Source organism: Panthera onca, chromosome E2 (assembly GCF_046562875.1).
Source record: "Panthera onca isolate mPanOnc1 chromosome E2, mPanOnc1 haplotype 2, whole genome shotgun sequence".
Taxonomy (NCBI): domain Eukaryota; kingdom Metazoa; phylum Chordata; class Mammalia; order Carnivora; family Felidae; genus Panthera; species Panthera onca.
The window spans coordinates 438391-464149 of NC_138353.1; the positions used below are offsets into that span (position 1 = coordinate 438391).

A 25759-nucleotide genomic window follows, 5' to 3' on the forward strand; every position below is an offset into this window, starting at 1 on the left:
GGGCGGGGCGGGGCCGCGGAGCCTCCTGGGGCGCACACATCCGGGTCTTGGCGCGCGCACGCGCACCCGCCCCAAACATGGCCGCCGCCTCGGGCCCGGCCGCCCGCCTGCGGGAGGTGAGTGCCGCCGCGCCCCTCGGCTTCTCGGTTCCTCACTTTCCCTCCGGACAGTGATGTGGGGGGCGGGGGGTATGTGGAGGCGGGGTGGGGTCAACCGGATGTCGGTGTGGTGTGTCCGGTGCGTCCGCGGGAGGTTTTCACGGGTGGAGCGGGTGCGTCCGGCTCGTAGGGGCGCGGGTCGGCCCGGGGCATGGCTGCCCTAGCGACTAAAGACGCAAATCCGCCGCTGGTGTGGACGTTCCCCGGTGGGGGTGGACGCCCCCGGCGGGTGAAGACGTCTCAACTCTTTCCTTCGCGTTGCTCAGGGTATCTGCGCTCGTATCCGGCTGGTCCTTCCCCAGGGAACGTTTGCCCCGGCCTGCAGGGTGTCCTGGCCCGGCCGCTGGGGCGAACCCCTAGTCGACCGCTCATCTGCCGGATAGTAGGTAGATCCGCGTCGGTGGGTCTCAGGCCAAAGTGGCCGCCTTGCGCCGGTAGACTGTGCCATTTCTCACGGAGTCCCGCAGGTGTCACCACGTACCTGTTTTTTTTTTTTTCCCCTCCACCTACCTCCTACCTGCAAGTCAGATCTTGCCACTCTCAGGGCCGCGTTGTTCCACCTGTTTAGGGGCCGTTTCACTTTCCTCTTCCTTGGTTTTGTGGTTCATTTTTTTTTTAACTCCTCTAACCCCCAGTAGTTCCTTTTTTTTTTAAATCCCTCTAACCCCCCAAAAGTTTTTGTTCATACAGAGAAGTTGAAATACTTTTGCGACCTCATACCGACCCGTTAACATCTGATGTATATTTGCTGTATCCGTATATTTTCCTCTGTCCATCCTTTCAGCCATTCATTAATCTTTTTGGGGCGCATTCAAAGTAAGTTGCAGATAGTACAGTGTTTCCCCCTCAATGTTTTCCTCTCAAACACTACATTACTGCTTTTTTAAGTTTTTGAGGCAAAATTGACTTACAGTGAGATGGTGAAATGCATAGATCTTCATTGTACCACTGCATAGTTTTGACAAATATACCCAAACTTTTATCAGAATTACCATGACCACAGAAAGGTCTGTTATCCTTTGCCAATTAAAAAAAAAGTTGGGGGGCGCCTGGGTGGCTCAGTCGGTTAAGCGGCTGACTTCGGCTCAGGTCATGATCTCACCGTCTGTGAGTTCGAGCCCCGCATCGGGCTCTGTGCTGACAGCTCAGAGCCCGGAGCCCGTTTCAGATTCTGTGTCTCCCTCTCTCTCTGCCCCTCCCCTGTTCATGCTCTGTCTCTCTCTGTCTCAAAAATAAATAAACGTTAAAAAAAAAATTAAAAAAAAATCTTTATTAAAAAAAAAAAAGTTGGTTGTTAGGGACTTGAGCTTGTAAAAATATGTGTTGAGGGGCGCCTGGGTGGCGCAGTCGGTTAAGCGTCCGACTTCAGCCAGGTCACGATCTCGCGGTCCGTGAGTTCGAGCCCCGCGTCAGGCTCTGGGCTGATGGCTCGGAGCCTGGAGCCTGTTTCCGATTCTGTGTCTCCCTCTCTCTCTGACCCTCCCCCGTTCATGCTCTGTCTCTCTCTGTCCCAAAAATAAATAAAAAACGTTGAAAAAAAAAAAATTAAAAAAAAAAAAATATGTGTTGAATACCAAGCCTTTGTTTTCTTTCTTTCTCCCCCTGCCACCCCCAGCAGAACTTTCCTCCATTCTATTGCTTGTTTCTCTCTTCACACCCAATTTTTTTATTTTTAAAAGTTTCACACAGAGAAGTGGCAGGAATAGTTCAATTAAGACTTGTAAAACTATCCAGATTCTCAAGTTATTAATACTTTGTCACATTAGCTTTTCTTTTCTCCCTGCCTCAAACATGTGCACACACATACTGTTTTTATATTTTACACACACACACACACACCCCTCCCAAGAGAGTAAAAGGTTTATTACTCACATAATAAGACTTTCTTGGGAGAGTAGGGCAGATTTCCCCAGGTAATCCAAAAATAGCTTGAGAGCAGGAAAAGGAGACTGGCTGGGCTTTAACTGTGATTAGAGAGTGGAATTGGGATGAGGGTGGCCTAGCTTTTGTTGGGGCTTGCATGGTGTGAGCACCCTGCTAACACCAAGGAGAAAGTACACAGGCTTTCTAGTTAGCTTACCTACATGTGGGGCAGTAGGGGGGGACAGGGGAGGCTTGAAAAATGCTAGCAGTCATCATCAAAATGGAGTCACACTTTGTCACAGTTGGCATTAGGATAGAGTTGAAGTTGGTGGGAAACTATTTTTGTTAAAGAATACATCACTTAAACAAGTAAAGTAAACATTATCATGGGTGGTCCAAAGAGATTGGGGGGAACCATGTGGATGGGGTTGGACAGCTGAGGTCTGCCACAATTTGATGTCAGACATCCAGGCATCAAGCCTAGGTGGAACCCTTTGCAGGGTTGTAGAGACTGGGGATAAAGCCCTTCAGACGTCAGTGCCTTGGAATAGATTTCTATACAAGCTTGGCACATCCATATAAAACTGTTACTTCTCTTGTGAAATCTTAAGGTATCAGAAGCATTCCAATGGGATCTAGACAAGTGGTTCTGACCCCAGCAGACTCATCACCCTTTTTTTTTTTTTTTTTTTTTTTAAGACAGCTTTATTGAGTAGCGCCTGGGTGGCTCAGTCAGTTAAGCTTCCGATTTCGCCTCAGGTCATGATCGAGAGCTCTGGTCAGACTGCCCTGACAGCTCAGAGCCTGGAGCCTGCTTCAGATTCTGTGTCTCCCTTTCTCTACCCATCCCCTGCTCACGCTCTGTCTCTCTCTCAAAAATAAATATGAAATTAAAAATTCTAAAGACAGCTTAATTGAGATATAAATCACAGCTTTATTGGTATATACAATTAACCCTTTAAGGTATACGATTTAGTGTTTCTTAGTATATTCACTATATTGTGCATCCATCACCACTATCAAGTTAAAATATTTTTATTATCCCCCAATAGAAAACCTCTGCCCCCTCCCCCCAAAGAAAAAGGAAAAGAAAACCTGTGCCAATTAGCAGCCACTCCTCATCTCTTTTATCCCTTTGAGCCCTAGGCAATCATTAATCTTTTTGTCTCTATGCATTTGCCTATTCTAAACTGTTCATAAATGGCCATACAATATATAGTCCTTTTTGGGGGGGCTTCTTTGACTTCGCACAATGTTTTCAAGGTTCATCCTTGTAGCAGCATCTATCAGTACCTAGTTCATTTTTATGTATAAGTAATGTCCCATTGTATGGATACACCTCATTTGTTTCCGTTCATTAGTAGATGAACATTTGAGTTGCTTCCACTTTTTGGATATTAGGAATAACACTTCTGTAAACATTCATGTATACTTTTGTGGGGGTGGATGTATTTTTTTATTTTCTTGGATAACTGCATTAGGAGTGGGACTGATTATATCCATTCTACTGGGCATGAAGTGGATTCTCACTGTGGTATTGATACGCATTTCCCTGATTGAGCATCTTTTTCATTGTGCTTATTTGTCCATTTGTATATCTTTGGAGAACTATCAGTTCAGATCCTTTGCCCATTTATTAAGTGGGTTATTCATCTTTTAATTATTGGGTTGAAAGGGTTATTTATTTATTCCAGATATCTGTGCCCTATCATATATATGATTTGCAAATATCTTAACCTATTCTGTGTTATTTTTTTTTAAGTTTATTTATTTATTTTGGGAGAGAAACAGAGAGGGAGGGAGGAGCAGAGAGAAAGGGAGAGAGAGAGAATCCCAAGTAGGCTCCGTACTGTCAGTGCAGAGCCTGATGCAGGGCTTGACCTCATGACTTGTGAGATCGCGACCTGTGCCAAGATCAAAATTTGGACACTTTATTAATAACTTAATAATTATCAAATTTATTAAGCATACATTGACTTATTACAGGTTTATTGAGATATAATTCCCATACATAAATTCGTCCAAAGTGCACAATTCAGTGGCTTTCAGTATGTTTACAAAGCTGAGCAACCATCACTGCTATGTAATTCCAAATGTTTTCATCAGGCCAACAAGAAACCCCATGCTCTTTCTCCTAGCACCTAGCAACCACTAATTGACTTTCTGTCTATATAGAATTACCTGTTCTGGACATTTCATATAAATATGATCATACGATGTATAGTCTTTTGTGTCTGAGTTCTTTCACTGAGGATAATGTTTTTAAGGTTTATCCATGTTGTTGAAGCATTCATTTATCAGTACCGCATTCCTTCTTATGGCTGAAGAATGTTCCGTTGTGTGAGTTTCCATATTTTGTTTAGCCATTCTTCAGTTGATGGACATTTTATTTGAGTTTCAACTTTTTGTTTATTATGAATAGAGCTGCTGTGAACTTGCAATTCACATACAAGTTATGTTTGGATGTATGTTTGCATTTGTCTTGAGTAGATAGGTAGGAGTAGGTTTCTGGGTAACATAACTCTCTGTTTAACTTTTTGAGAAGCTGTCAGACTGTTATCCTAAGCAGCTGTACCATTTTAATTCCCACCAACTGGAAACTGGGTTCCAGTTTCTCCACATCCTCACAACACATGTTATTGTCCGTTTTTTATATTGGCAACACTTGTGAGTATGAAGTGGCATCTCACTGTGGTTTTGATTAGAATTTCCCTAATGACAATGATGTCGATCATCTTTTCATGTGCTTGTTGGCCGTCTGGGTGTCTTCTTTGGAGAAATGTCTATTCAGATCCTTTGCCTGTTTTTAAAAATTACATATTTATTTTTGAGAAAGAGAGGGAGAGTGAGGGGCAGAGAGAGAGAGAGAGAGAGAGAGAGAGAGAGATTGATTCCAAAGCAGGCTCTCAGCTGTCAGCGCAAAGCCTGACACAGGGTTTGAACTCACGAACCATGAGATTATGACCAGAATTGAAGTTGGACGCTTAACCAGCTGAGCCACCCAGGTGCCCCTATCTTTTGCCTATTTTTAAAATTTGGATTGTTTTGCTTTTGAGTTGTAAGACTTTAATATCTTCTGTATACAAATCATTTATTAGGTGTATGCTTTGTAAGTATTCTTTCCCATTTGGTGGGTTGTCATTTCACTTTCTTAAGGGTGAATAACTCTTATTTCAATAAAGGAAGCATCTATTATAGATTAAATGGATGTTCCCTTTACTCCTTAAGGCCTATTTTCCATATTCCCAGAACAGTCATGATCACAGCTTTAGTAGGTATCTTGCCAGGGCATTTTAATATTTTTACTTCCAGAATTTTTGTATGTCTAAAAAATTTCCCCAAGTGGTATCATGGTGTATATGTCTGACTTAGTTCTTTTAAATACACACATTCATCCTTCCCCTACAGACCTCTAGGAAGGTGCTTTCCATCTTGTCTTCACAGGACATCCAAGGCCACCCAGGCCCCAGTGTACTCAGAGGGTCTAGTATGGGAAACATGCAGTATGGTGGCAAGGCAGCCTCAGGAGGCCTGTTTCTGTAGGTGAAGAACTCATAATGACCAGGAGTGACATCTGGGACATGGCCCTCTTGAGCAGCTAGCTCCTCCACATCACTATTGAATCCTGTGGATGTAGCAGGTTTCTAGGGTCTTGGTCTTGGCTTTAAAGTAAACTATTCTGATGTTTTATTATTAGGTGTGATATTTACCTTGGTTCCTTATATCCTTAATTGTTAAGAATTTTCATCAGGAATTGGAGTTTTCCTTAAAGTACTTTCAGAATTTATTAATATAGGTTAAAGGGGTCTACTTTTTTTTTTTTTTTTTTTTTTTTTTTTTTTAAGTAGGTTTTATGCCCAGTGTGGAGCCCAATGCAGGGACTGAACCCATGACCCCAAGATCAAGACCTGAGCTGAGATTGAGTCAGTCGCTTAACCAGCTGAGCCACTCAGGCACACCAAAGGGGTCTACCACTTTAATTGAGAGCATTTTGATCATTAATCTGGGTGAGATTTCCACAAATTACTTTCTTAATTTATTGAGATAGGGTGTAGAGGACTTCTACTTTTATCTGAAAATATGGGGAATTGTATCAATTGACATTCTAATGTATCCCAGTCCTTGCATTCCTAGGATAAATCCAAGTTGCCGTTTTGGTAACTTTCTACCGTTTCTTAGTTAAATCCCCTTCTCATGACTGATAATGCTTATATGTGCTTTTTTTTTTTTTAATGTATATTTATTTTTGAGAGAGAGAGCGCGAGCAGGAGAGGGGCAGAGAGAGAGGGAGACATAGAATCTGAAGGAGGCTCCAGGCTCTGAGCTGTTAGCACAGAGCCCAACACGGAGCTCGAACCCACAAACCACGAGATCGTGACCTGAGTCAAAGTCGGACGCTCAACCGACTGAGCAACCCAGGCGCCCCTTGTGTGACTTTTTTTTTTTATGATCACTCTCACCAAAGTGTGTCTGTTTTGTCAGGCTTTTCAAATAACAGACTGGCGGCATTTCAAATAAGAACATAGGGCTCGAACTCACAAACCGCGAGATCATGACCTGAGCTAAAGTTGGACACTTAACCAACTAAACCACCCAGGTGCCCCACCAACTTTTTTTTTTTTTTTTTTTAAGTTTATTTTGAGAGAGGGAGAGAGAGAAAATCCCAAGCAGGCTCTGTGCTGTCAGCCTGATGCAGGGCTTGATCCCACAAACTGTGAGACCATGACCTGAGCCAAAACCAAGAGTGGGACGCTCAACCAACTGAGCTGTGCAGGCACCCCACAAGGCCAACACTTTCTGAGGAACTGTTAGCTGCATCCTCATTTGCCACATGTTTTGAGATACACCAGTTCCATTGTTTAGTTTGGTGCTAGGTGTTTCCTAATTTGTTGAGATTTCTCTTTAATCTGTGAATTACTGAGAAATAGGTTTTCATTTTTCCAAAAAAAATAGAGGTTTGTTTTACTTACTGTTTTTCTTTCTTTTTTTAAGTTTCTTATTTTGAGAGAGAGAGAGAGAGAAAGAAAGAAAACATGAGTGGGGGAGGGGCAGAGAGAGTGGGAGAGACAGAGAATCCCAAGCAGGCTCTGCTCTGTCAGCACAGAGCCTGATGCTGTGCTGGAACTCATGAACTGTGAGATCATGACCTGAGCCAAAATCACGAGTTGGATGCTTAACCCACTGAGCCACTTAGCCACTCCACTTACTGTTTTTCTTATGTTTGGTTTTCTTTCTGCTACTCGTTTTTAACATGACCACATTTGTAGTCAAGAGGCTATGGTCCGTGTCATACTGTGGTGTGGCTTTGGTTGAACTTGTTCTTTGGCCTGGTATTGTCAGTGTTAGCAAATGTTCCACTTGCACCTGGAAAGCATTTGTTAGGCTCTAATTATTGACTCATGGCTCTTCATCCAGTTGTTATTGCTGCATTTTATATGATACTGGTGCATATAATATGGTCATTGCTAGATTTGATTTATATATTTTTTGAAGTTTATTTATTTTGAGAGCACATAAGTATGAGCGGGGAAGGGGCAGAGAGAGAGAGAGAGAGAGAGAGAGAGAGAGAGAGAGAGAGGGATATGGGGGGAGAATCCCAAACAGGCTCTGTGCTGTCAGCCTGGAGCCTAACCTGGGGCTTGAACCCATGAACCATGAGTTCATGACCTGAGTCAAAATCAAGAGTTGGATGCTTAACTGAATGAGCCACCCAGGAGCCCCTGGATTTGATTTAAATCCATGTTCATCATTTCCTTTTCTTTGCATTTCTTCCTTCTGGGTTTTGTTTTGGTTTTGTTTGTTTGTTTGTTTTTGTTTTTTTGTGAGTTTTTTTGGTGAAGAAAACAACTTTTTCTAATTCTTCTGGCTAATGTCCTTGGAGATAAATTTTTTTTGTTTTTCTGAAGCTCTCTTTGTCTTACCCTTACTTTTTTTTTTTTTTTTTTAAATGTTTATTTTTGAGAAAGAGAAAGAGCATGAGTTGGGGGGGGAGCAGAGAGAGAGAAGCAGGCTCCAGAACCTGACATGGGGTGCAAACTCATGGACTGTGACCTGAGCCGAAGTCATACGCTTAACTGACTGAGCCACCCAGATGCCCCTTCTCACCCTCACTCTTGATTAATAGTGTATCTGAGAGGTTTTCCCCCTCAGCACTTTTTTTTTTTTCCAGAGCAGAAAAAGATGGTTTTATGAAAGCACAGGGACAGGGTCCGTGGGTGGAAAGAGCTGCCTCTCCCTCAGCACTTTTGAAGTAGGCTTCCATTACTTTCAGGTTTCTATTTTTCTCTTAAGTGGTCTGTCACGATACTTTTTACTCCTTCACCAGTGTTCTCTCTTCTTTCTGCTGGTCTTTAAGACTATCTTCTTAGGTATAGATTGCTCTCTGTTTATGCTTGAGACTCTATGTTTTTTGAGTCTGAGAGGCCTACAAGTGGAATTGCTGGGTAGTGGAATATGCCCATTTTATATTTGGATGGTTGCTGCATATGGTTTTTATTCTCACAGCTTGTTTTATTTTTACTCATATGAAAAGTGCATATTTTGTGGGGTTTTTTTTTAAATTTTTTTTAGAGAGAGTGAACATGTGAATGAGGACGGGGCAGAGAGAGAAGGAGAGAGACTTTTTTTTTTTTTTTTTAGGAGAGAGACATTCTTAAACAGTCTCCTTGCTGAGTCCCACAACCCTGAGATCATGACCTGAGCCGAAATCAAGAGTCAGATGTGTAACTGAGTCACTCAGGCACCCCTACATATTTTGTGTTCTTAAAGTTGCAATTTATAATTGTCTCAGTGATGGTGAGAATGAGCAGATACTCCTGTGTTCAGGATATTTGAATTTTCTCTCCATGAAGTGCCTTTTTGTATCTCCTTCCCCCCTTTTTTTGTTCTGTTCTGTAAGAATTCTTTATAGATCTTGGGCATTATTCCTTTGCCTCTTTTGTATTTTATAATATTGTTTCTCCATTTGCCACTTGTGTTTTGACTCTTACTGTGTTTTTGTTGGTGTGGAAATTTCAAATGTTGATACCACATTTGTTCATCTTTATCTGTATGGTTTTCCTTTTTTTTTTTTTTTAGGTTTATTTATGACGGGGAGGGCGCCATAAAGAGAGAGGGAGGGAGAACGAATATGAGCTGAGGAGGGGCAGAGAGAGAGGGAGAGAGAGAAGCCCAAGCAGGCTGTCAGGGCACAGAATCCAACACAGGGTTTGGACTCATGAACTGTACAATCATGACCTGAGCAGAAATCGAGTTAGATGCTTCACTGACTGAGCCACCCAGGTGCCCCGGTTTTTTGCTTGTTGATCATGAAGGTGTCCTACATGATTTAAACTTTGATATTACGTTGGGATCTTTCTCCATTTAGAATATTAAAAAAAATATTTCTTTCTGAGGTAAGGATCTTATTTCATTTTGCTTACAAAAAATGAGGAGTCATTTGTCTTGATATCATGCAAAGGGTTGGGAGGGTGGTTAGAGGACAATCAGTAATGGTGGAGACACTGGTAGCCACTTACAGAATGGCATCCATTTCCCATGTCAGAGCTAGACTCAGACATGACCTAGCTCTCACAATAACGGTGAGGGGTGGTCATTCACAGCTCCAGGACTTTCAGAACTTCCAGGTCATGGAGTGAAAGCAGAACTCGACCACAAAGCCGGGATGAAAACTGCTCATTCAGCACTGTCATAAGCACATTGTGAAGTCGGGGCTTTGAAAATGTGTCCTGAGGGGGCGCCTGGGTGGCGCAGTCGGTTAAGCGTCCGACTTCAGCCAGGTCACGATCTCGCGGTCCGTGAGTTCGAGCCCCGCGTCGGGCTCTGGGCTGATGGCTCGGAGCCTGGAGCCTGTTTCCGATTCTGTGTCTCCCTCTCTCTCTGCCCCTCCCCCGTTCATGCTCTGTCTCTCTCTGTCCCAAAAATAAATAAAAAAAAAAAAAAAGTTGAAAAAAAAAAAAAAAAAAGAAAAAAAAAAAGAAAATGTGTCCTGATTGTTGATATGGGTAGTGGGTGGTAGAATAAGCACACAGTAGCCAAGGTGGTGTTCCAGTGAGCAGTGACACCTGGCCTCTCATCTCCCACATCTCACTTTCATTCTTTTGGTAATATTTATCTCCATTACCCTTCTTCCTGCTTCTTCTCTAGGAAGATGAAATGCCGTATGGCTCTTTTAACCTGTTCTTGCCTCCATCCCTGAAGTCTCACTTTGCCTTCCCCTTATACAGATATTAATTTGAAAAAGTAAAAATACACAGCGCAGAATGTAAATTGGTGCAACCACTGTGGAAAACAGTGGGGGAGCTTCCTCGAAAAAATTAAAAATAAAATACCATATTATCTAGTAATTCCACTCCTGGGTATTTACCCCCCAAAAGAAAATAAAACACTAATTCAAAAAGATATATGCCCCCCTGTTTATTGCAGCATTATTTACAATAGCCAAAATATGGAAGCAACCCAAGTGTCTATCGATAGATGAATGGATAAAGATTGTGCTATGTACATATGATGGAATATTACTCAGTCATAAAAAAGTGAGATTTTGCCATTTGCAACAACACGGATGGATCTAGAGGCTATTATGCTAAGTGAAATAAGTCAAGCAGAGAAAGACATACCATATGATTTCATTTATATGGGGAATCAAAAAAACCCAAATGAACAAACATATAAAAAGTCGAATCAAACTGAGATCAGACTGATGGTTGCCAGAAGGGAGGGATGTGGGGATGGGCAAAATGGTGAAGGGGAGTGTGAGGTATAGTCTTTTAGTTACGGAGTGAACAAGTCATGGGATTAAAGGTACGGTACAGGGAATATAGTCGATGGTATTGTAATGGTGTTATATGGTAACAGATGGTAGCCACTTGTACTGAGCATAGCATAACCTGTAGACTTGTCAAGTCACTGGGTTGTACATCTGAAACCAATGTAACATAGTGTGTCATCTTTATTTCAATAAAAAAATAAGCCGGGCAAAATTAATAACAAAATAAAAATATGGGTTCACATACCTGGCCTGTCATCATTTTTTATTCCCTTTCAGATATAACTTTATGTACTTAAGTCTTTTTCATTCTTTACTTTTCAGCCTGGGAAATGAGATTGAAAATGACACCTCAGAATATTCCTGAGGAAGAACTATCCTGTGACGTGGAAATGGAAGGATTTGCAAGAGAGGGTTCCCATCTTTCCATTCTAGGTAATAATCGGGACTGTAAGAACTGGGAGGGACATTTGAGGCAGTCAGCTTTAACTCAGGAGAAACCAGGGACTCAGGAAATAATTTGTGAATATTCTGGACTTGGGGAGCGTTTGAGTGCAAGTTCAGACCTTCTGCCATCTAAGAGAGTTCCTACAAATGGTTTTCATATACGTGACTCAGATGTTAAAAGTTTGGATTGCGACCCAGCTTTACACAGTTGTGCAAAAAATTATGTAGCTAAGAGAACTAGTGACAGTGATGCTTGTGGAAGAGCCTTCGACCATTCTGGCGAGGTTTTTCAACTTGGAAGAGATCAAACAAGAGAGAAACCCTATAAATACCCTGAAAGTGTTAAATCTTTCAATCATTTTACTCCTCTTGGTGAACCAAAAGTACGGAAAAAGGGGAAGAAACTGTATGAAGGTAAGGATTTGGGGGACATCTTTACCCTGAGTTCATCTCTTAATGAAAACAGGAGGAGTCACCTTGGAGAGAAACTGTATAAATGCAGTGAATGTGGCAAATGCTTCAAACGGAACTCTTCTCTTGTTTTGCATCACCGAACTCACACTGGAGAGAAACCTTATACCTGTACTGAATGTGGAAAATCATTCTCCAAAAACTACAACCTGATTGTGCATCAAAGAATCCATACAGGAGAGAAGCCCTATAAATGCAATAAATGTGGGAAAGCCTTCAGTGACGGGTCAGCTCTCACACAACACCAGAGAATTCACACTGGGGAAAAACCTTATGAGTGTCTAGAATGTGGGAAAACCTTCAACCGAAATTCATCACTGATTTTGCATCAAAGAACTCATACAGGGGAAAAACCATATAGATGTAATGAGTGTGGGAAACCTTTCACTGACATCTCCCACCTCACCGTGCATCTCAGAATCCACACTGGGGAGAAGCCCTATGAATGTAGCAAATGCGGAAAGGCTTTCCGGGATGGCTCATACCTTACCCAGCATGAGAGGACTCACACTGGAGAGAAGCCCTTTGAATGTGTGGAGTGCGGGAAGTCCTTCAACCGAAACTCTCACCTCATTGTGCATCAAAAAATTCACTCTGGGGAGAAACCCTATGAATGTAAAGAGTGTGGGAAAACTTTCATTGAGAGTGCTTACCTCATCAGGCACCAGAGGATTCATACTGGTGAGAAGCCCTATGGCTGTAACCAGTGTCAGAAACTTTTCAGGAACATTGCTGGCCTCATCCGGCACCAGAGGACTCATACTGGTGAGAAGCCCTACGAGTGTAATCAGTGTGGTAAAGCTTTCAGGGACAGTTCCTGTCTGACCAAGCACCAGAGAATTCACACAAAGGAGACCCCATACCAGTGTCCTGAATGTGGAAAGTCCTTCAAGCAGAACTCTCACTTGGCGGTACATCAGAGACTCCACAGCAGGGAGGGTCCCAGCCAGTGTCCTCAGTGTGGGAAAACGTTCAGAAGGAGCTCGTCCCTCATCCGACATCAGAGAAAACACTCTGGAGAGCAGCCCATGGAAACATAATGATTGTGGGCCACATTCATCTACTGACTGGCTCTCAAGAAGCTGTGTGAAGGAGGAATGTCTTCAGAGGTGACTTTTCCCTGTCAGACAATAATGTTTTAAGCTATTCAGTGAACTGATGAATGTGAGGCATTCCTTAGCCATACTATCAAATCTGTACATTGAGGAACTCCTGGAGAAAACACAGGGTAGTAGTAAATGTAGAAGAGGCTTCAGGAATGATGCAGCTAGTACCAAACATAGTAGCACACACACTGGAATAAAATCTGTGGATGTCAAGAAGGTACTCTGAAGATGCGTCAGAGTGCTTAAACAAGAAAGAACCTATGGATGTGTTCAGTGTGTAATCAGTCTGTGGAATACTTTAATGAGGAACATCTGCCCCGTACATAAGCAAACTTTTATTAGGATCAAGCGTAAGTAGTGGCAGGAGCTCTTACCGTCTACTCTGTATCAACAAAGACATCCTGGTGGTAGACCCCACAACACTCCACCCCACGGCAACCACAGAATCGCAGTTAGATTTTGCTGTTTGTACGTATTTCTATGTTACAGCCTTGTCAGATGTGCAGGATTTATTTCAGAAGGGGCAAGTAGGTGAGGACGTTGCTTGTGAATGAACAATGAAATTCTCCCTTTTAATACTGGAGCGGGCTTGTACTCAGATGGAAAGGGTTGCTGCTGAGAAATGTGATGCGTTGCTTTAGTTGTGGAAATAAAAATAGAACGAGTTCTTACATTTCTGTTATCACTCCCCATTGTTCATCTAGTACACTACTAATTTGTTCCATGCAGTCATGCCGAACCATGATTATAAAGGTTTTGTTACCATGTTGAAAATGCTTATAATATGGAAGGCAACAACAACAATAAAAAAAGCATAAAATAGAAGGCTTGCTGTTACTACAGCCATGTAAAGATATGTGCACATACGGATGTAGATTGGAAATTTGTCATAGAGAAATAAACATGGCTTTCTTAGGGGCCTCCATTCATGTCTGATTTTTTTTCTATAGTAAAATATACATTGTTGCTATAATATTTTGATAAGGAATAAAAAGAGAAAGCCAAAAGGCAAATTTTGGGTTTCTTTGGACTTTTTTTTTTTTTTAAATGAAAAGGGGCTAGTTCAGCGTCACAGGGCAGCTATAAGTATGGATGAAAGGCATCCAGGAAGAAGTTTCTCTCAAGTCAGGGCATCCCATGACCCAAGGCATAAGAATAATTTCCTTTTTTGGAGACCTGGAGGTGAGGAGAGAACAGGGCTGAGAAAATAGGGAGTGGGAGGCTGTTGAGAGGTCTAGGATGATCTGGGAACATCCCTCCTGAGGAAATACAGTGCTGGCCAGGGGAGAGCTGCCCAGGCTGGTTGGCAGGTCTGCAGAGCCCTGGGGGTGGCTCCCCTTGAGAGTCACTGAGTGAAGGCTGTGAGATAATAAGTTTATGTTGTTTTAAGCTGCTGAGTTTGGGGTAATCTGTTACGGAAACAATAGAAAACTAACATGCATTATAGAAAATACTTGCCTGCCCTTTCCCTCTCTTCCTTGCACTCCTTTCTGATACTCCAGCAGGGCCATTGCTCTTTCTTACAAGTTAGGAAAAGAGCCCCGTTGGGGCAGTGGGGGAGGAAAACGCTTGCTTCAGAGCTATTACAACTGGGTGCTGGGCTGCATCTGTGGCAGGGCTAAGCGCCAAGACCGTGAGGCTCAGAGACTGAGGAACCTGGTGCATCACCCCTTACAAGCCCTGCCTGACTCCTGGACAGTATGACTAGGTTTAACCATATGTCCAGACCCAAGACCTCCCCCATCCTCCCACAGGCTGGGTTGCAATTCTTCCTTAACAAACAATCAGGAACTCCTGTTGGAAGGCTAAATTATGGCCTCCCAAATGTGTCTACATCCTAATCCATGGGACCTTTGATTGTTAGTGTAGATGCAAAGGGAATTTGAGGGAGTGATGAAGATCTTAAGATGGGGAGATGATGCTGGGTTATCTGGTGGGGGCGGTGTCATCACAGGGGTCCTCAATAGGTCAAAGTCAGAGGAGAGGTGATGATGGAGCCAAAAGTTAGACCAATGCATTTGAAGATGGGAGAGATGCCATGAGCCAAGGAATGGGGACGCTCCTAGAACCTGGCAGAGGCAGGGAAACTGGTTCTCCCTCCACAGCCTCCAGAAGACCCCAGCCCTGCTGACACCTTGTGAACCCAGTGAAGGTGATTTTTGGACTTAAGGCTTCCAGAACTGTAAGAGAGTATATGTGTGTATTTTTAAGGCACAAAGCTTGTGTTAACTTGCTACAGCAGCCATAGGAAATTAACACACTCCCATTCTAGTTCTTACAGACCTTTAACCTTCCCAGCTCCTGTTTGGTGAGGTATTCAATGTGTGTTTCTTTCTCAGCAAGTTAATAAACACAACTTGAAAAACAAAATCCTCTGCTGGTCTCTGTCTGCTTTGAGAGTAGGCACGGCCTACTCAGCCAGGTGCCGCTTGGGAATCCACACAGCCCTTATTGCCAGAGCTAGTCTAGTAAATTAAGTCCTATTAATGAACAGCCATTAGTGAAAGGAAATTTCAGAAAAATTAAGGAAGAGATGCCCTTTACCTCTACTTAACACCTCCCACACCCTAGGTTGGGTGAGAGGAACACACCTTTCAGCATCCTGGAAGAAGTCTATAGCCTAAGAATGTGTGTGGAAGGTCCAGATGTGCTGTCTAATCCCATATGAGACAGGATGTTCATGATGGTTGCCACCGTATTTCTAGTTTCATTAATCCGCAGCCCTCTTTGTATTCATCAATGTGTAATATCTCAAAGAAAAGAAAGGGGGCCTGGAATTTTATAGAGTCAGATAAAGAACGGAGTCATCCATGAGTCTTACGGGAGACATGAGGAAGGATCGAGTAACTGAGGAAGAGTGGAGCCCCTGTCTTCCTGGGTCTTATCTTGGAATATGTGAGAGCAAGTTGGTCCTTTGTGTGGTTAGCCATTTCTTGGAACAGAGGGGTGAGGGAATTTCTCCAGGAGAACAGATCTCAAATAAAATTCAACTTCTCTTAATCCTCAGGCTGCAATAACAAACTACCATAGACTGAATGGCTTAAATAACAAACACTTCTTTCTCACAGTTCTGGATACTGGGAAGCACACAGCCAAGGCACCGGCAGGTTTGGTGTCTAGTGAGAACCTGCCTCCTTGTTCACAGATTGGTTGTCTTCTCGCTGTCCTTATGTAGTAGAAAGGGTGAGGGAGCTCTCAGGGGTCTCTTTTATAAAGGCATTAATCCTTTTCATGTGGGCTCTACCCTCAGATCTAATCACCCCCAAAGGCCACCACCTCCAAGTACCATTATTTGGGGCTTAGGAGTTCAGCATAGATTTGGGCAAGACACATTCAGTCTCTAACATGTAGGTTTTCATTTCTCTTGGATAAATACCTAGGAGCGCAATTGCTGGGTCATGTGGTAAGTCTGTGTTGAACTTTGTACGAAACTGCAAAGTTCTTTCCAAAGTGGTGGTACCATTTTGCTCTCCCAACAGCAACAAAGGAGATTTCCTGTTGATCTACATCCTTGCCACCACTTGTAATGTCCATTTTTTTTTTTTTCTTTTTGTCATTCTGAATTTCAACCTTAAAGCAGTACTTCTAATGGTTTCTTGTATGAGTCAGCTTAAGGTAAGTTATGCTACAGTAACAAGCGACAGCAAAAGTTTTTGGGGCTCCTAACGCCAGTGTTCTACTTCATTTTGTCTTCGCTTGGCCAGGGAGCAGCCTCTCTGGGGCATTGCTGGCCTCCTGGCAGAGGGAAGGGAGGACCAGTGGATCCATCCAGAGGCTCTGAAAGCTTCTGCTCAGAAATAGCACCTGCACTTCCACTCACCTTTTCTTGTCAAAGCAAGTCCACAACAAGCCTGAAATCACTGGGACAGGGATAGATAATCCTCACTGGGGGAGAGGAAGCAAGTACCTTCAACCATAATCAGGTTATCTCCTTTGTCTTCCATCATTTCTTTGGTCTGGCAATGGTTTTTTTGCTTTTGTTTTTTAAGTTCATTTTGAGAGGGGGGGGAGAGAGAGAGAGAGAGAGAGAGAGAGAGAGAGAGAGAGAGAATCCCAAACAAGCTCCACGCTGTCTGTGGGGCTCGAACTCACGAACCATGAGATGACCTGAGCCAAAATCGAGTGAGATGTTTAACCCACTGAGCCACCCAGGTGCCTTGGCCTGGCAGTGTTTTAATTGACAGCTTCTGTCACCTCCCTAGCCCCTTCTCTTATACCCACCTTGGTCACACTGTTCCAGTCTCAAGGCCTCCCTGCGATTCCTCAAATGCCAGTCATGTTATCTCAGGACCTCTGAAATCACTTTCTGCTGTGGGATCCTCTCCCCCCAATACATTTGGGCTCACTTCCTCACTTGCAATTCATTATACATCACCTTTTCAGTGAGCCCTTTCCTGATTTCTCTATTTAAAATTGCAACGGTCCCTGCCCAACACACATTCCCCATCCTGTTTCCTTGCTTTATTGATACATGATGCATTGTATGTGTTTATCTCCCCTACTGGACTGTACACATCTTGTTTCTGCTGTATCCTGGCCCTTAGAATCGTGCAGCAAGTGCCCAAGAAATGTTTGTTGAACTAAGATGGAGGTGAACCAGTGCTAGTGAACAGTGGGCACCCATATCTTGAGTGCATATCTTTGTTGTTTTCTGAGTCTAACAATTCTACTCAGAATGTACAGAAAAATGTGAGATTAAGAAATTGCGTCCAGAATCTCTCATGTCGTTGGCAATCATTTTAATACATTGGAATATGTCTTCCAGTTCATTTAAAGCGGCAAACATTTGATGAGTATCTCAGATGTTGGCACGTTGATCCCCTGCGGAGTATAGTTGGGAATACAACGGTGTGTCCAGCCTCATGGAGCAGTCCAGCTAGAAAGCAAGATGGCCGTTTATTTATCAAACAATCGTGAAAACATCAATGTGAGCTGTAATAGGGAAAAGAACGAAAATAATAGCAGGAAGCTGTAAGAGGAGGAGAGACTAACCTGGGGGTAGGGAAGGAAGACTGCTGCACACAGGGACTGGTACGGTACGTGATGATGCAGGAGGGGATGTGGGGCATCAGAGAGAAAGAGATGAGGAGAGCGGGCAGGGTGAGGTAGGCCAGAGCCTTGTAGACTTCTCATTATGTTAGGTGAGCACTAGGGATGGTGGCCAAAGAAGCAATTGATTGTGGGAAAAACAAAGGAGGCAGCCAGATGAAGAAATGGCCTAGGAGGGAGGAGGGAAGCCAGGGTGGGTGATGTTACGGACCAAGAGAGAACAGATTTAGGGAGGAGAGACTCCACCCATCGAATACCAGAGAGGGGCAATAAAGCCATAGGTGGAAACCCTTCATGGGCAATGGTTAGAGAAATGGATTCACTGGAGAAGAGGTGGGTATGGGGTGCAAGGCTGCCTTTGCCAAATAAAAAAATCCACATTTACAAGAGCAACACTAAGACCCTGAGAGATAAAGAGGTTGAGAGTATGCATAAGCAAGTCCCTGGAGAAAAAATAGCAAATACAAAAGTATACGGATGTCTGGGCTTAGTGTGACCAAAGGAATTCAGCTGAATCAGTAGCCATTTCTGGTAAAATAGATTAAACAATTTTTAAAAAAATTTTAAAGTTTATTTATTTATTTTTAGAGAGACAGAGTGGGGGAGGGGCAGAGGGAGAAGGAGACAGAGAATTCCAAGCAGGCTCTAAACTGCCAGTGCAGTGCCCAACATGGGGCTTGATCCCACGAACTGTGAGATCATGACCTGAGCCAAAACCAAGAGTTGGATGCTTAGCGGAGTGAACCACCCAGGGGCCCCTAGATTAAACAATTTTTAAGTTAAACAGTTAAGTGTGTGTTTCAGTGGTTTTTAACATTTTCACCAGGTTGTGCACCCATAACCATTCTTTTTTTTTTTTTTTTTAAAGCATTTTTTTTTTTTAACGTTTATTCATCTTTGAGACAGAGAGAGACAGAGCATGAATGGGGGAAGGTCAGAGAGAGAGGGAGACACAGAATCTGAAACAGGCTCCAGGCTCTGAGCTGTCAGCACAGAGCCCGACACGGGGCTCGAACTCACGGACTGCGAGATCATGACCTGAGCCGAAGTCGGACACCCAACCGACTGAGCCACCCAGGCGCCCCTCTTTTTTTTTTTTTTTTTAATGTTTATTTATTTTTGAGAGAGAGAGATAAGAGTGTGAGCAAGCAAGGGGCAGAGAGAGAGGGAGATACAGAATCTAAGGCACGCTCCAAGCTCTGAGCTGTCAGCATAGAGCCCAATGCGGGGTTTGAAGTCATGAACTGTGAAATCATGACCTGAGCCAAAGTCAGACACTAAACTGACTGAGCCACCCAGGCACCCCCACCAGTCTTTAATTCCAGTACATTTCATTAGCCTCCTAAAGGAAGCAAATACCAATTAGCAGTCACTTTTCATTTCTTCCTTCTCCCAGTCCCTGGCAGCCACTAATCTAGCCACAGATTTAACTGCTCTGGACATTTCATAGAAATAGAATCATACAGGGGCGCCTGGGTGGCGCAGTCGGTTAAGCGTCCGACTTCAGCCAGGTCACGATCTCGCGGTCCGTGAGTTCGAGCCCCGCGTCAGGCTCTGGGCTGACGGCTCGGAGCCTGGAGCCTGTTTCCGATTCTGTGTCTCCCTCTCTCTCTGCCCCTCCCCCGTTCATGCTCTGTCTCTCTCTGTCCCAAAAATAAATAAAAAACGTTGAAAAAAAAATTAAAAAAAAAAAAAGAAATAGAATCATACAATAGTGGTCCATTTTGACTAGCTTATTTCATTTAGCATTATATTGTCAATGTTCATCAATGTTGCAGCATGGGTCAGTACTTCACTCCTTACATGACTGAATAATAATCCATTGTGTGGATATGCCAACTTTTTTTATCCATTCATTCGTCAATGGACATTTGGATTGTTTCCACTTTTTGGCTATTATGAATAATGCTGCTATGATCCTTCACGTACAAGTTTTTAGTGGATATATGCTTTCAACACTCTTGAGATACTTTGCATTTATTTTTTTAATTAATTTATTTTTAGAGCACACATGAGCTGGGGAGAGGAATGGGGCGGGGGGAGGGAGAGAGAGAGAGAGCGAGCATCTCAAGCAGGCTCCACGTTCGGCGTGGAGCCCATTGAGGGGCTTGATCCAACAACCCTGGGATCATGACCTGTGCCGAAATCAAGAGTAGGAGCTCAACCCCGAGCCACCCAGGCACCCCTTGAGTAGATACTTTCGAGTGGAACTGCTGGGTTACATGGTGGTAACTCTCTGTTCAAGCTTTTGAGGGATTGCCAAATTTGGTCACAACAATTGTACCATTTTACATTCCCACCAACAGTGTATAAGCATTCTGATTTCTCCACATCCTTATCGACACGTGTTACTGTGTCTTTGGGTTACAGATATCCTAGTGCGTAAGAAGTAATATCTCCTGGTTTTGCAAACATTTTTAAATAGTTAAAATCCAGTGATCATATCTCACTATACAATCAGGAGTCAGCAAACTTTTCTGTAAAGATAGTATTTTAGGCTTTGCACACTATATGGTCTCTGCTACAACTACTAGACTCAACTGTTGTAGTGTGAAAGCGGCCACAATTTGTAAGCAAATGGGCATGGTCGCATTCCAATACATTTTTATTTATGGACTCTGAAACTTGAATTTCATATAATTTTCACGTGTCACGAATACCATTCTTTTGATTTTTTTTTTTTTTTTTTTTTACACAACATCCAAAAATGTAAAAGCCATCCTTAACTCTTGGACCATACAAAAACAGGTGGATTTACTGTAGTTTGACGACCCCCTACTATCCACAAAAATCAGTTCATGAGGATTGTAGCTCTAAATGTGAAAGGCAAAACGATATCGCGCAGATGAAAATACAAAGCATCTTTGTGATCTTGGCATAGACAAACGTTTCTTAACTAAACCAAGGAAAATTGATAAGGCTGGCTATGTTAAAATTCAGAACTGTGTTCATTAGAAAGTATTATGTAAGTGTATTATGTAAGTGGAAAGGCAAGCGACGGAGTGGGAGAAGGTAATTGTCGCTCATAGACGCAACAAAGGACTGATATCCAAAAGTTATAAAGAACTCGGCATCTCAATAAGAAAGCAAATGCAGTGGAAAAATGGGCAAATTACTTGACCAGTCCCCCTCACGAACGCCCGAGCCCATCCGCCCCGAGGCCTCGCTGGAGAAGCCTCATCCGGGAATCTGGCGCGCGCGCACGCACACAAAACGAGCGGCGCGCGCCGCCGGAGGTGAGTTCCCTCCTGGCGGTTTCTCCGGCTTCCGGTGAGTGCCAGATAGAGGAGCGGCCGGTCACAGCGGCCCAGCTCCGAGTGGGGGGGCGGCTGGGGGGTCCGGAGTGGGACCCCCCCCCCCCCCCCCCCCCGCTCCGCCGTTTGCTGGCCCCGTGCGGTGCAGACCCTCGTTGTCTTCGCTCGGCCGGTGGGCACGGACCCCTCTCTCCTCTTCTCCCACGCGGACTTTCCTTCTCCCCTTGGGCGCGGACTCCCCATCCTGGGGCGCCGGGTGCCTTTTCTCTCCACTCAGGTGCGCGCCTCCTGCTCCCATTCTGCACGGGTGGACGCCCCTTCTCTCCCTCTCCTCTCCCTCCCACAAGGTTTTGGCTCCCACAGCCTTCTGTGTTTCCTGCGTGTTCCTCCTCCCACAGCCCTGGTCCTGCGCCCTCGCCTACCCCCTTCCAAAGACCGATTCGCTTCATCGAGACTTTGGGGTGCCTGTGAATGTTTCCTTCCTCCCCTTCCCACCGAATTCGCCCTCCCAGGCTTCACCCCCACCCCTAATCCCCTGTCGTGGACTGGGTTGCCCCTCCCACAGGCCCCTAATGCCCTGAAGCTGTTCCCTACCCCGCGAAGGACAACTCAGACTTCGGGGTCCTCAGCTGAGCCTCTGGTCTCCCCCAAACCCAATCCTTCCAGCCTCTGTAAACGGCGACTCCTTCTTCTGCCTATAATCCTCAACGTCCTCCTTGATGGTTTTCTTTCCCCTGCCCCCATATCATTTCTGCCCCCAAATCCCATGTCTTTACCTGTAAGGTCTTTCCAGAATTCAACCGTTGGGCCACCAGCTTCTCTAACAGGCACCTCCTCCCTGCACCCCTGCCTTCTGCTCTCCCCACTATCTGTTCCTCTTCGGTAGCCACTGGGAGTTCACGTGTCAGATCTTGCCACTTGTGTGCTCCGAGCCTCCCATGGCCCTCTCAGTAGCAGCCAGAATCCTCAGGGGCCCTAGTGCTGGGGCTGCTGGCCCAGTAACTGTTTGCTGGGGCGTTGCAGGTGGTTAGGAGTTTGCATCAGATCGAAAAATCAGAGTTCTGGCTCCTTCCTTGAGCAGTGTGCTCCTTGAATCTGCTTGGTTTGTCAGTTTTGGACAGTGGGTAGAGATGGGGGCAGTCAGGGATGCCAGTACTAACTCGGAAAACTGACCCAGGTCTATGTGCATCCTGAGTTTGCAGAGCGTTTGATGGAGACATCTTGCAGTTGGCTCTTTGTGTCTTCCCCACTAGAAAGCCAGCTGCACCCGGCAGTGGTCTTCATCTGTCTCATCCACCGCTGATTCATTCCTACCAAGAACAGGGCCTGGCACACAGTAGGTGTTGAGTAAACATTTGCTTAGTGAATGAAAAAGCTGGCCCTCTCCAGAGAGTTGAGATCTCAGAAGGGGTTTGTGACACACCTAGCACTTAACTGTTGTCTTCAGGATGTTGTTGAGCTTTGCCCTTTATAATATCTATAGCTTTGAGCTGTATGGGGTATGGTTTGTGTGTGTGTGTTTGGGTTTGATGTGCTTGGTGTGTGAACTTCTGTAGTGTGCCTCTCTCTCCAGTCTTCCATTTCTTCATGTACCATTTTCGCTCTTGTGCGGTATTCTACCTTGTGAAATGCCACCATTTATTCCCCCCACCCAAGCCCCACCTCTGATGCACAGCTGGGAAGTTTGCAGTTTTTCAGCGGTCCCTACAGTGCTTTAGCGGGCATCTTGAACATGTGTCTTTGTAAATCAGGTAAGGATTTCTCCAGCCTGGGGATTTTCAAGTTATGTTTGACCCAGGCATTAGAAGAAACACATTTACATTCATGACCCACATGCATATGTAAATGGAGCAAAAGTTTGATGAAACAACACTGACTGTGAGGTCCTCTTTTTTTTTTTTTTTTAATTCTTTTTCTTTAACGTTTATTTATTTTTGAGACAGAGAGAGACAGAGCATGAACAGGGGAGGGGCAGAGAGAGAGGGAGACACAGAATGAAACAGGCTCCAGGCTCTGAGCGGTCAGCACAGAGCCTGACGCGGGGCTTGAACTCACGGACCGCGAGATCATGACCTGAGCCGAAGTCGGCCGTTTAACCGACTGAGCCACCCAGGCGCCCCTGTGAGGTCCTCTTAGATCAAGTTTTGTATTTTTAATTTTTTTTAATTTTAAAAAAAGTTTATTTTTTAACTTTTTTTTTTTTTTTAACATTTATTTATTTCTGAGAGACAGAGTATTAGTGGGGGAGGAGCAGAGAGAGAGGGAGACACAGAGTCCGAAGCAGGCTCCAGGCTCTGAGCTGTCCGCACAGAGCCCAATGTGGGGCTCGAACTCACGAACCGTGAGATCATGACCTGAGTGGAAGTCGGACGCTCAACCTCTCAACCAGCTGAGCCACCCAGGCACCCCTGTGTTTGTTTATTTTTGAGAGAGCACAAGCCGGGGAGGGACAGAGAGGGGGACAGAGGATCTGAAGTGAGTTCCACACGGACAGCAGTGAGCCTCGTGTGGGTCTTGAACTCATGAACTGCGAGATCATGACCTGAAGTCGGACGCTCAACACACTGAACCACCCAGGCACTCCAGTTTTGAATTTTTAATGTTGATCTACCACAGTGCTTTGCATTTTTTATTTCAACCCAAATTTGTTCTTCAAAGGAGCTGCACCATTTTTTCTGCCTATGAAGACATGTTAATGATATGGAAACTACCCATAATATAATATTTACTGGGAAAAACAAAAAAAAAGACCCTGAATTGTATATACACAGTTTGACTCTAACTATATCAAAATGATTCTCTAGGAAGAAAACAGGAAATAAATGCACCCAGGACTTAATTTTCTTTGTACTTTGTTTTCCAAGTTTTCTGTAATAAGCATGTATTATATTTTGTAGTGATATTTTTAATAGTAAAATATTTAAGTGGATTGGATGCAAGTTTTATATAAGTAGGGTGCTTCCCTGTAGAATCTAAAATACAATTGTAAAGTCTTGGGAATAAAAGGCACAGCATAAGGAATACAGTCCATAATACTGTAATTGCATTGTATGGTGACAGGTGGTTGCTAGACTTGTAGTGAGCATAGCATACTGGATAAATTTGTCCAATCACTATGTTGTACACCTGGAACTAATGTAACATTGTCAGCTACAATAATATAGAATTCTATTTGCCCTGCTTTTATTTACTTGCGAGTTTTCAGAAACTTATTTAGGTCATAGAGCAAAGAGATTAAATAGTTTTCAACTTGAATCAGTTGCCAGCTTTGGGGAGCAGCTGTATAGGGCCAGGTGATTCTGGAGCTGGTTGGAGGAAACTGAGTGGACAGCCTTGCCCTGTCCGGATCCCAGTTATTCCAGGCGAACACTCCTGGCTTCCCTGTTTTCTCCTGCATCAGACTTACTGTGCAGGGAGTGCTTTACAAGTCAGCATTTTCCCGGGGTAGTAACTCTGTGGTTTTCTTATAGCTCCCAGCTAGTAACGTATTCCACCCCCCGCCCCCCACTCCTTAGAATACCTATAACTATCTCTTGAATACCTTTTGAGAAAACGGTTATAAATTCGTTCTCACCTAAGTAATAATGAATGCTGATCCCTTGGTGTAGTACCTCTCTCTGGAAGCATTAACATATCCCCTGCCTAGTTTCTCTTTTGACAAGTTTCTGAAATACTGAGAAAAATTGAGAGAAGAGTATAATGAGCACCCATCACCCACCACCTCAGTTTTTATGTATGCAACATATAAGTTATGTATTATGTGTTTATAATGTATTTTATACATGTATGTATGTTTGCGCATATGGGTATTTGTGTATATTTATATGCATGTGTTTTATGTGTTGTTGCAGAGGGGGGTATGTATGGATTTTTGTATGTATATAAATGTAGATGTGTTTATGTATGCATGTGTGTATATTTTTGTATATGTATACATGTATATGAGTGTATATGTATGTTTATGTGTGTGTGTATTTACTTGTGTGTGCACATATAGATATTTCTTTATGTGTATGTATATAAGCATTTGAAAGTAAGTACCCCTAAAAATTTTAGGACGTATATTCTAAGAATAAGGACATTCTTCCACACAACCATAATACTGTTGTCACACCTAAGAAAGCTAACAGTAGTTTCCTGTTATCATCTGGTAGCCCATCCCTATTCCAACTTTCCTAGTTACCCCTATTGCCTTTATTCCTGTTATTTCAGGCCAGGTCCTATCGAGGGTCTTGTACCGTTTTTGTTTCCTTTAAACTTTTTTATTTGAAATAATTATAGATTCATGGGAAGGCACAAAGAAATGTACAGAGAGGGCCTGTGCATCTTTTACCCAGCTTCTTCCATGGTTAACATCTCGCACAACTGTAGGACAGGGTCAAAGCCAGAACCTGGCATCGGTACCATCTGCAGAGCTCATTCAAAGTTCACTCGTACTCATTTGGGTGTGTTGGAGCTCCATGCCATCTTAGGATGTGTATCTTGGTATGACAACCACAGTCTAGATGCTTGACTTGACGTCACTGCAGAACTCCCTCATGCTCCTCCTATTCAGCCACCCTACTCCCTACCCTCTCTCCCTACTTTCTGGCAACCACTAATCTGTTCTTCTTTGTGGTTATTATTTATTTATTTATTTATTTA

The 25759-nt window shown here is 43.7% G+C and overlaps 1 protein-coding gene across 1 annotated transcript; it reads left to right on the top strand.

Moving 5' to 3' along the window:
• The first annotated feature begins 43 nt into the window (after nt 1–43).
• Nucleotides 44–13207, top strand: ZNF329 (zinc finger protein 329). Its single transcript, XM_060652517.2, has 2 exons — nt 44–116; nt 11113–13207. Exon 2 carries the CDS (start codon nt 11121–11123, stop codon nt 12744–12746), a length of 1626 nt encoding a protein of 541 aa, XP_060508500.1. The 5' UTR covers nt 44–116; nt 11113–11120; the 3' UTR covers nt 12747–13207.
• The last annotated feature ends 12552 nt before the right edge of the window (nt 13208–25759 follow it).

What these genes read in the sequence shown, in the direction of transcription:
- ZNF329 (XM_060652517.2), top strand. Translation starts at nt 11,121, where the DNA reads ATGAGATTGAAAATGACACCTCAGAATATTCCTGAGGAAGAACTATCC.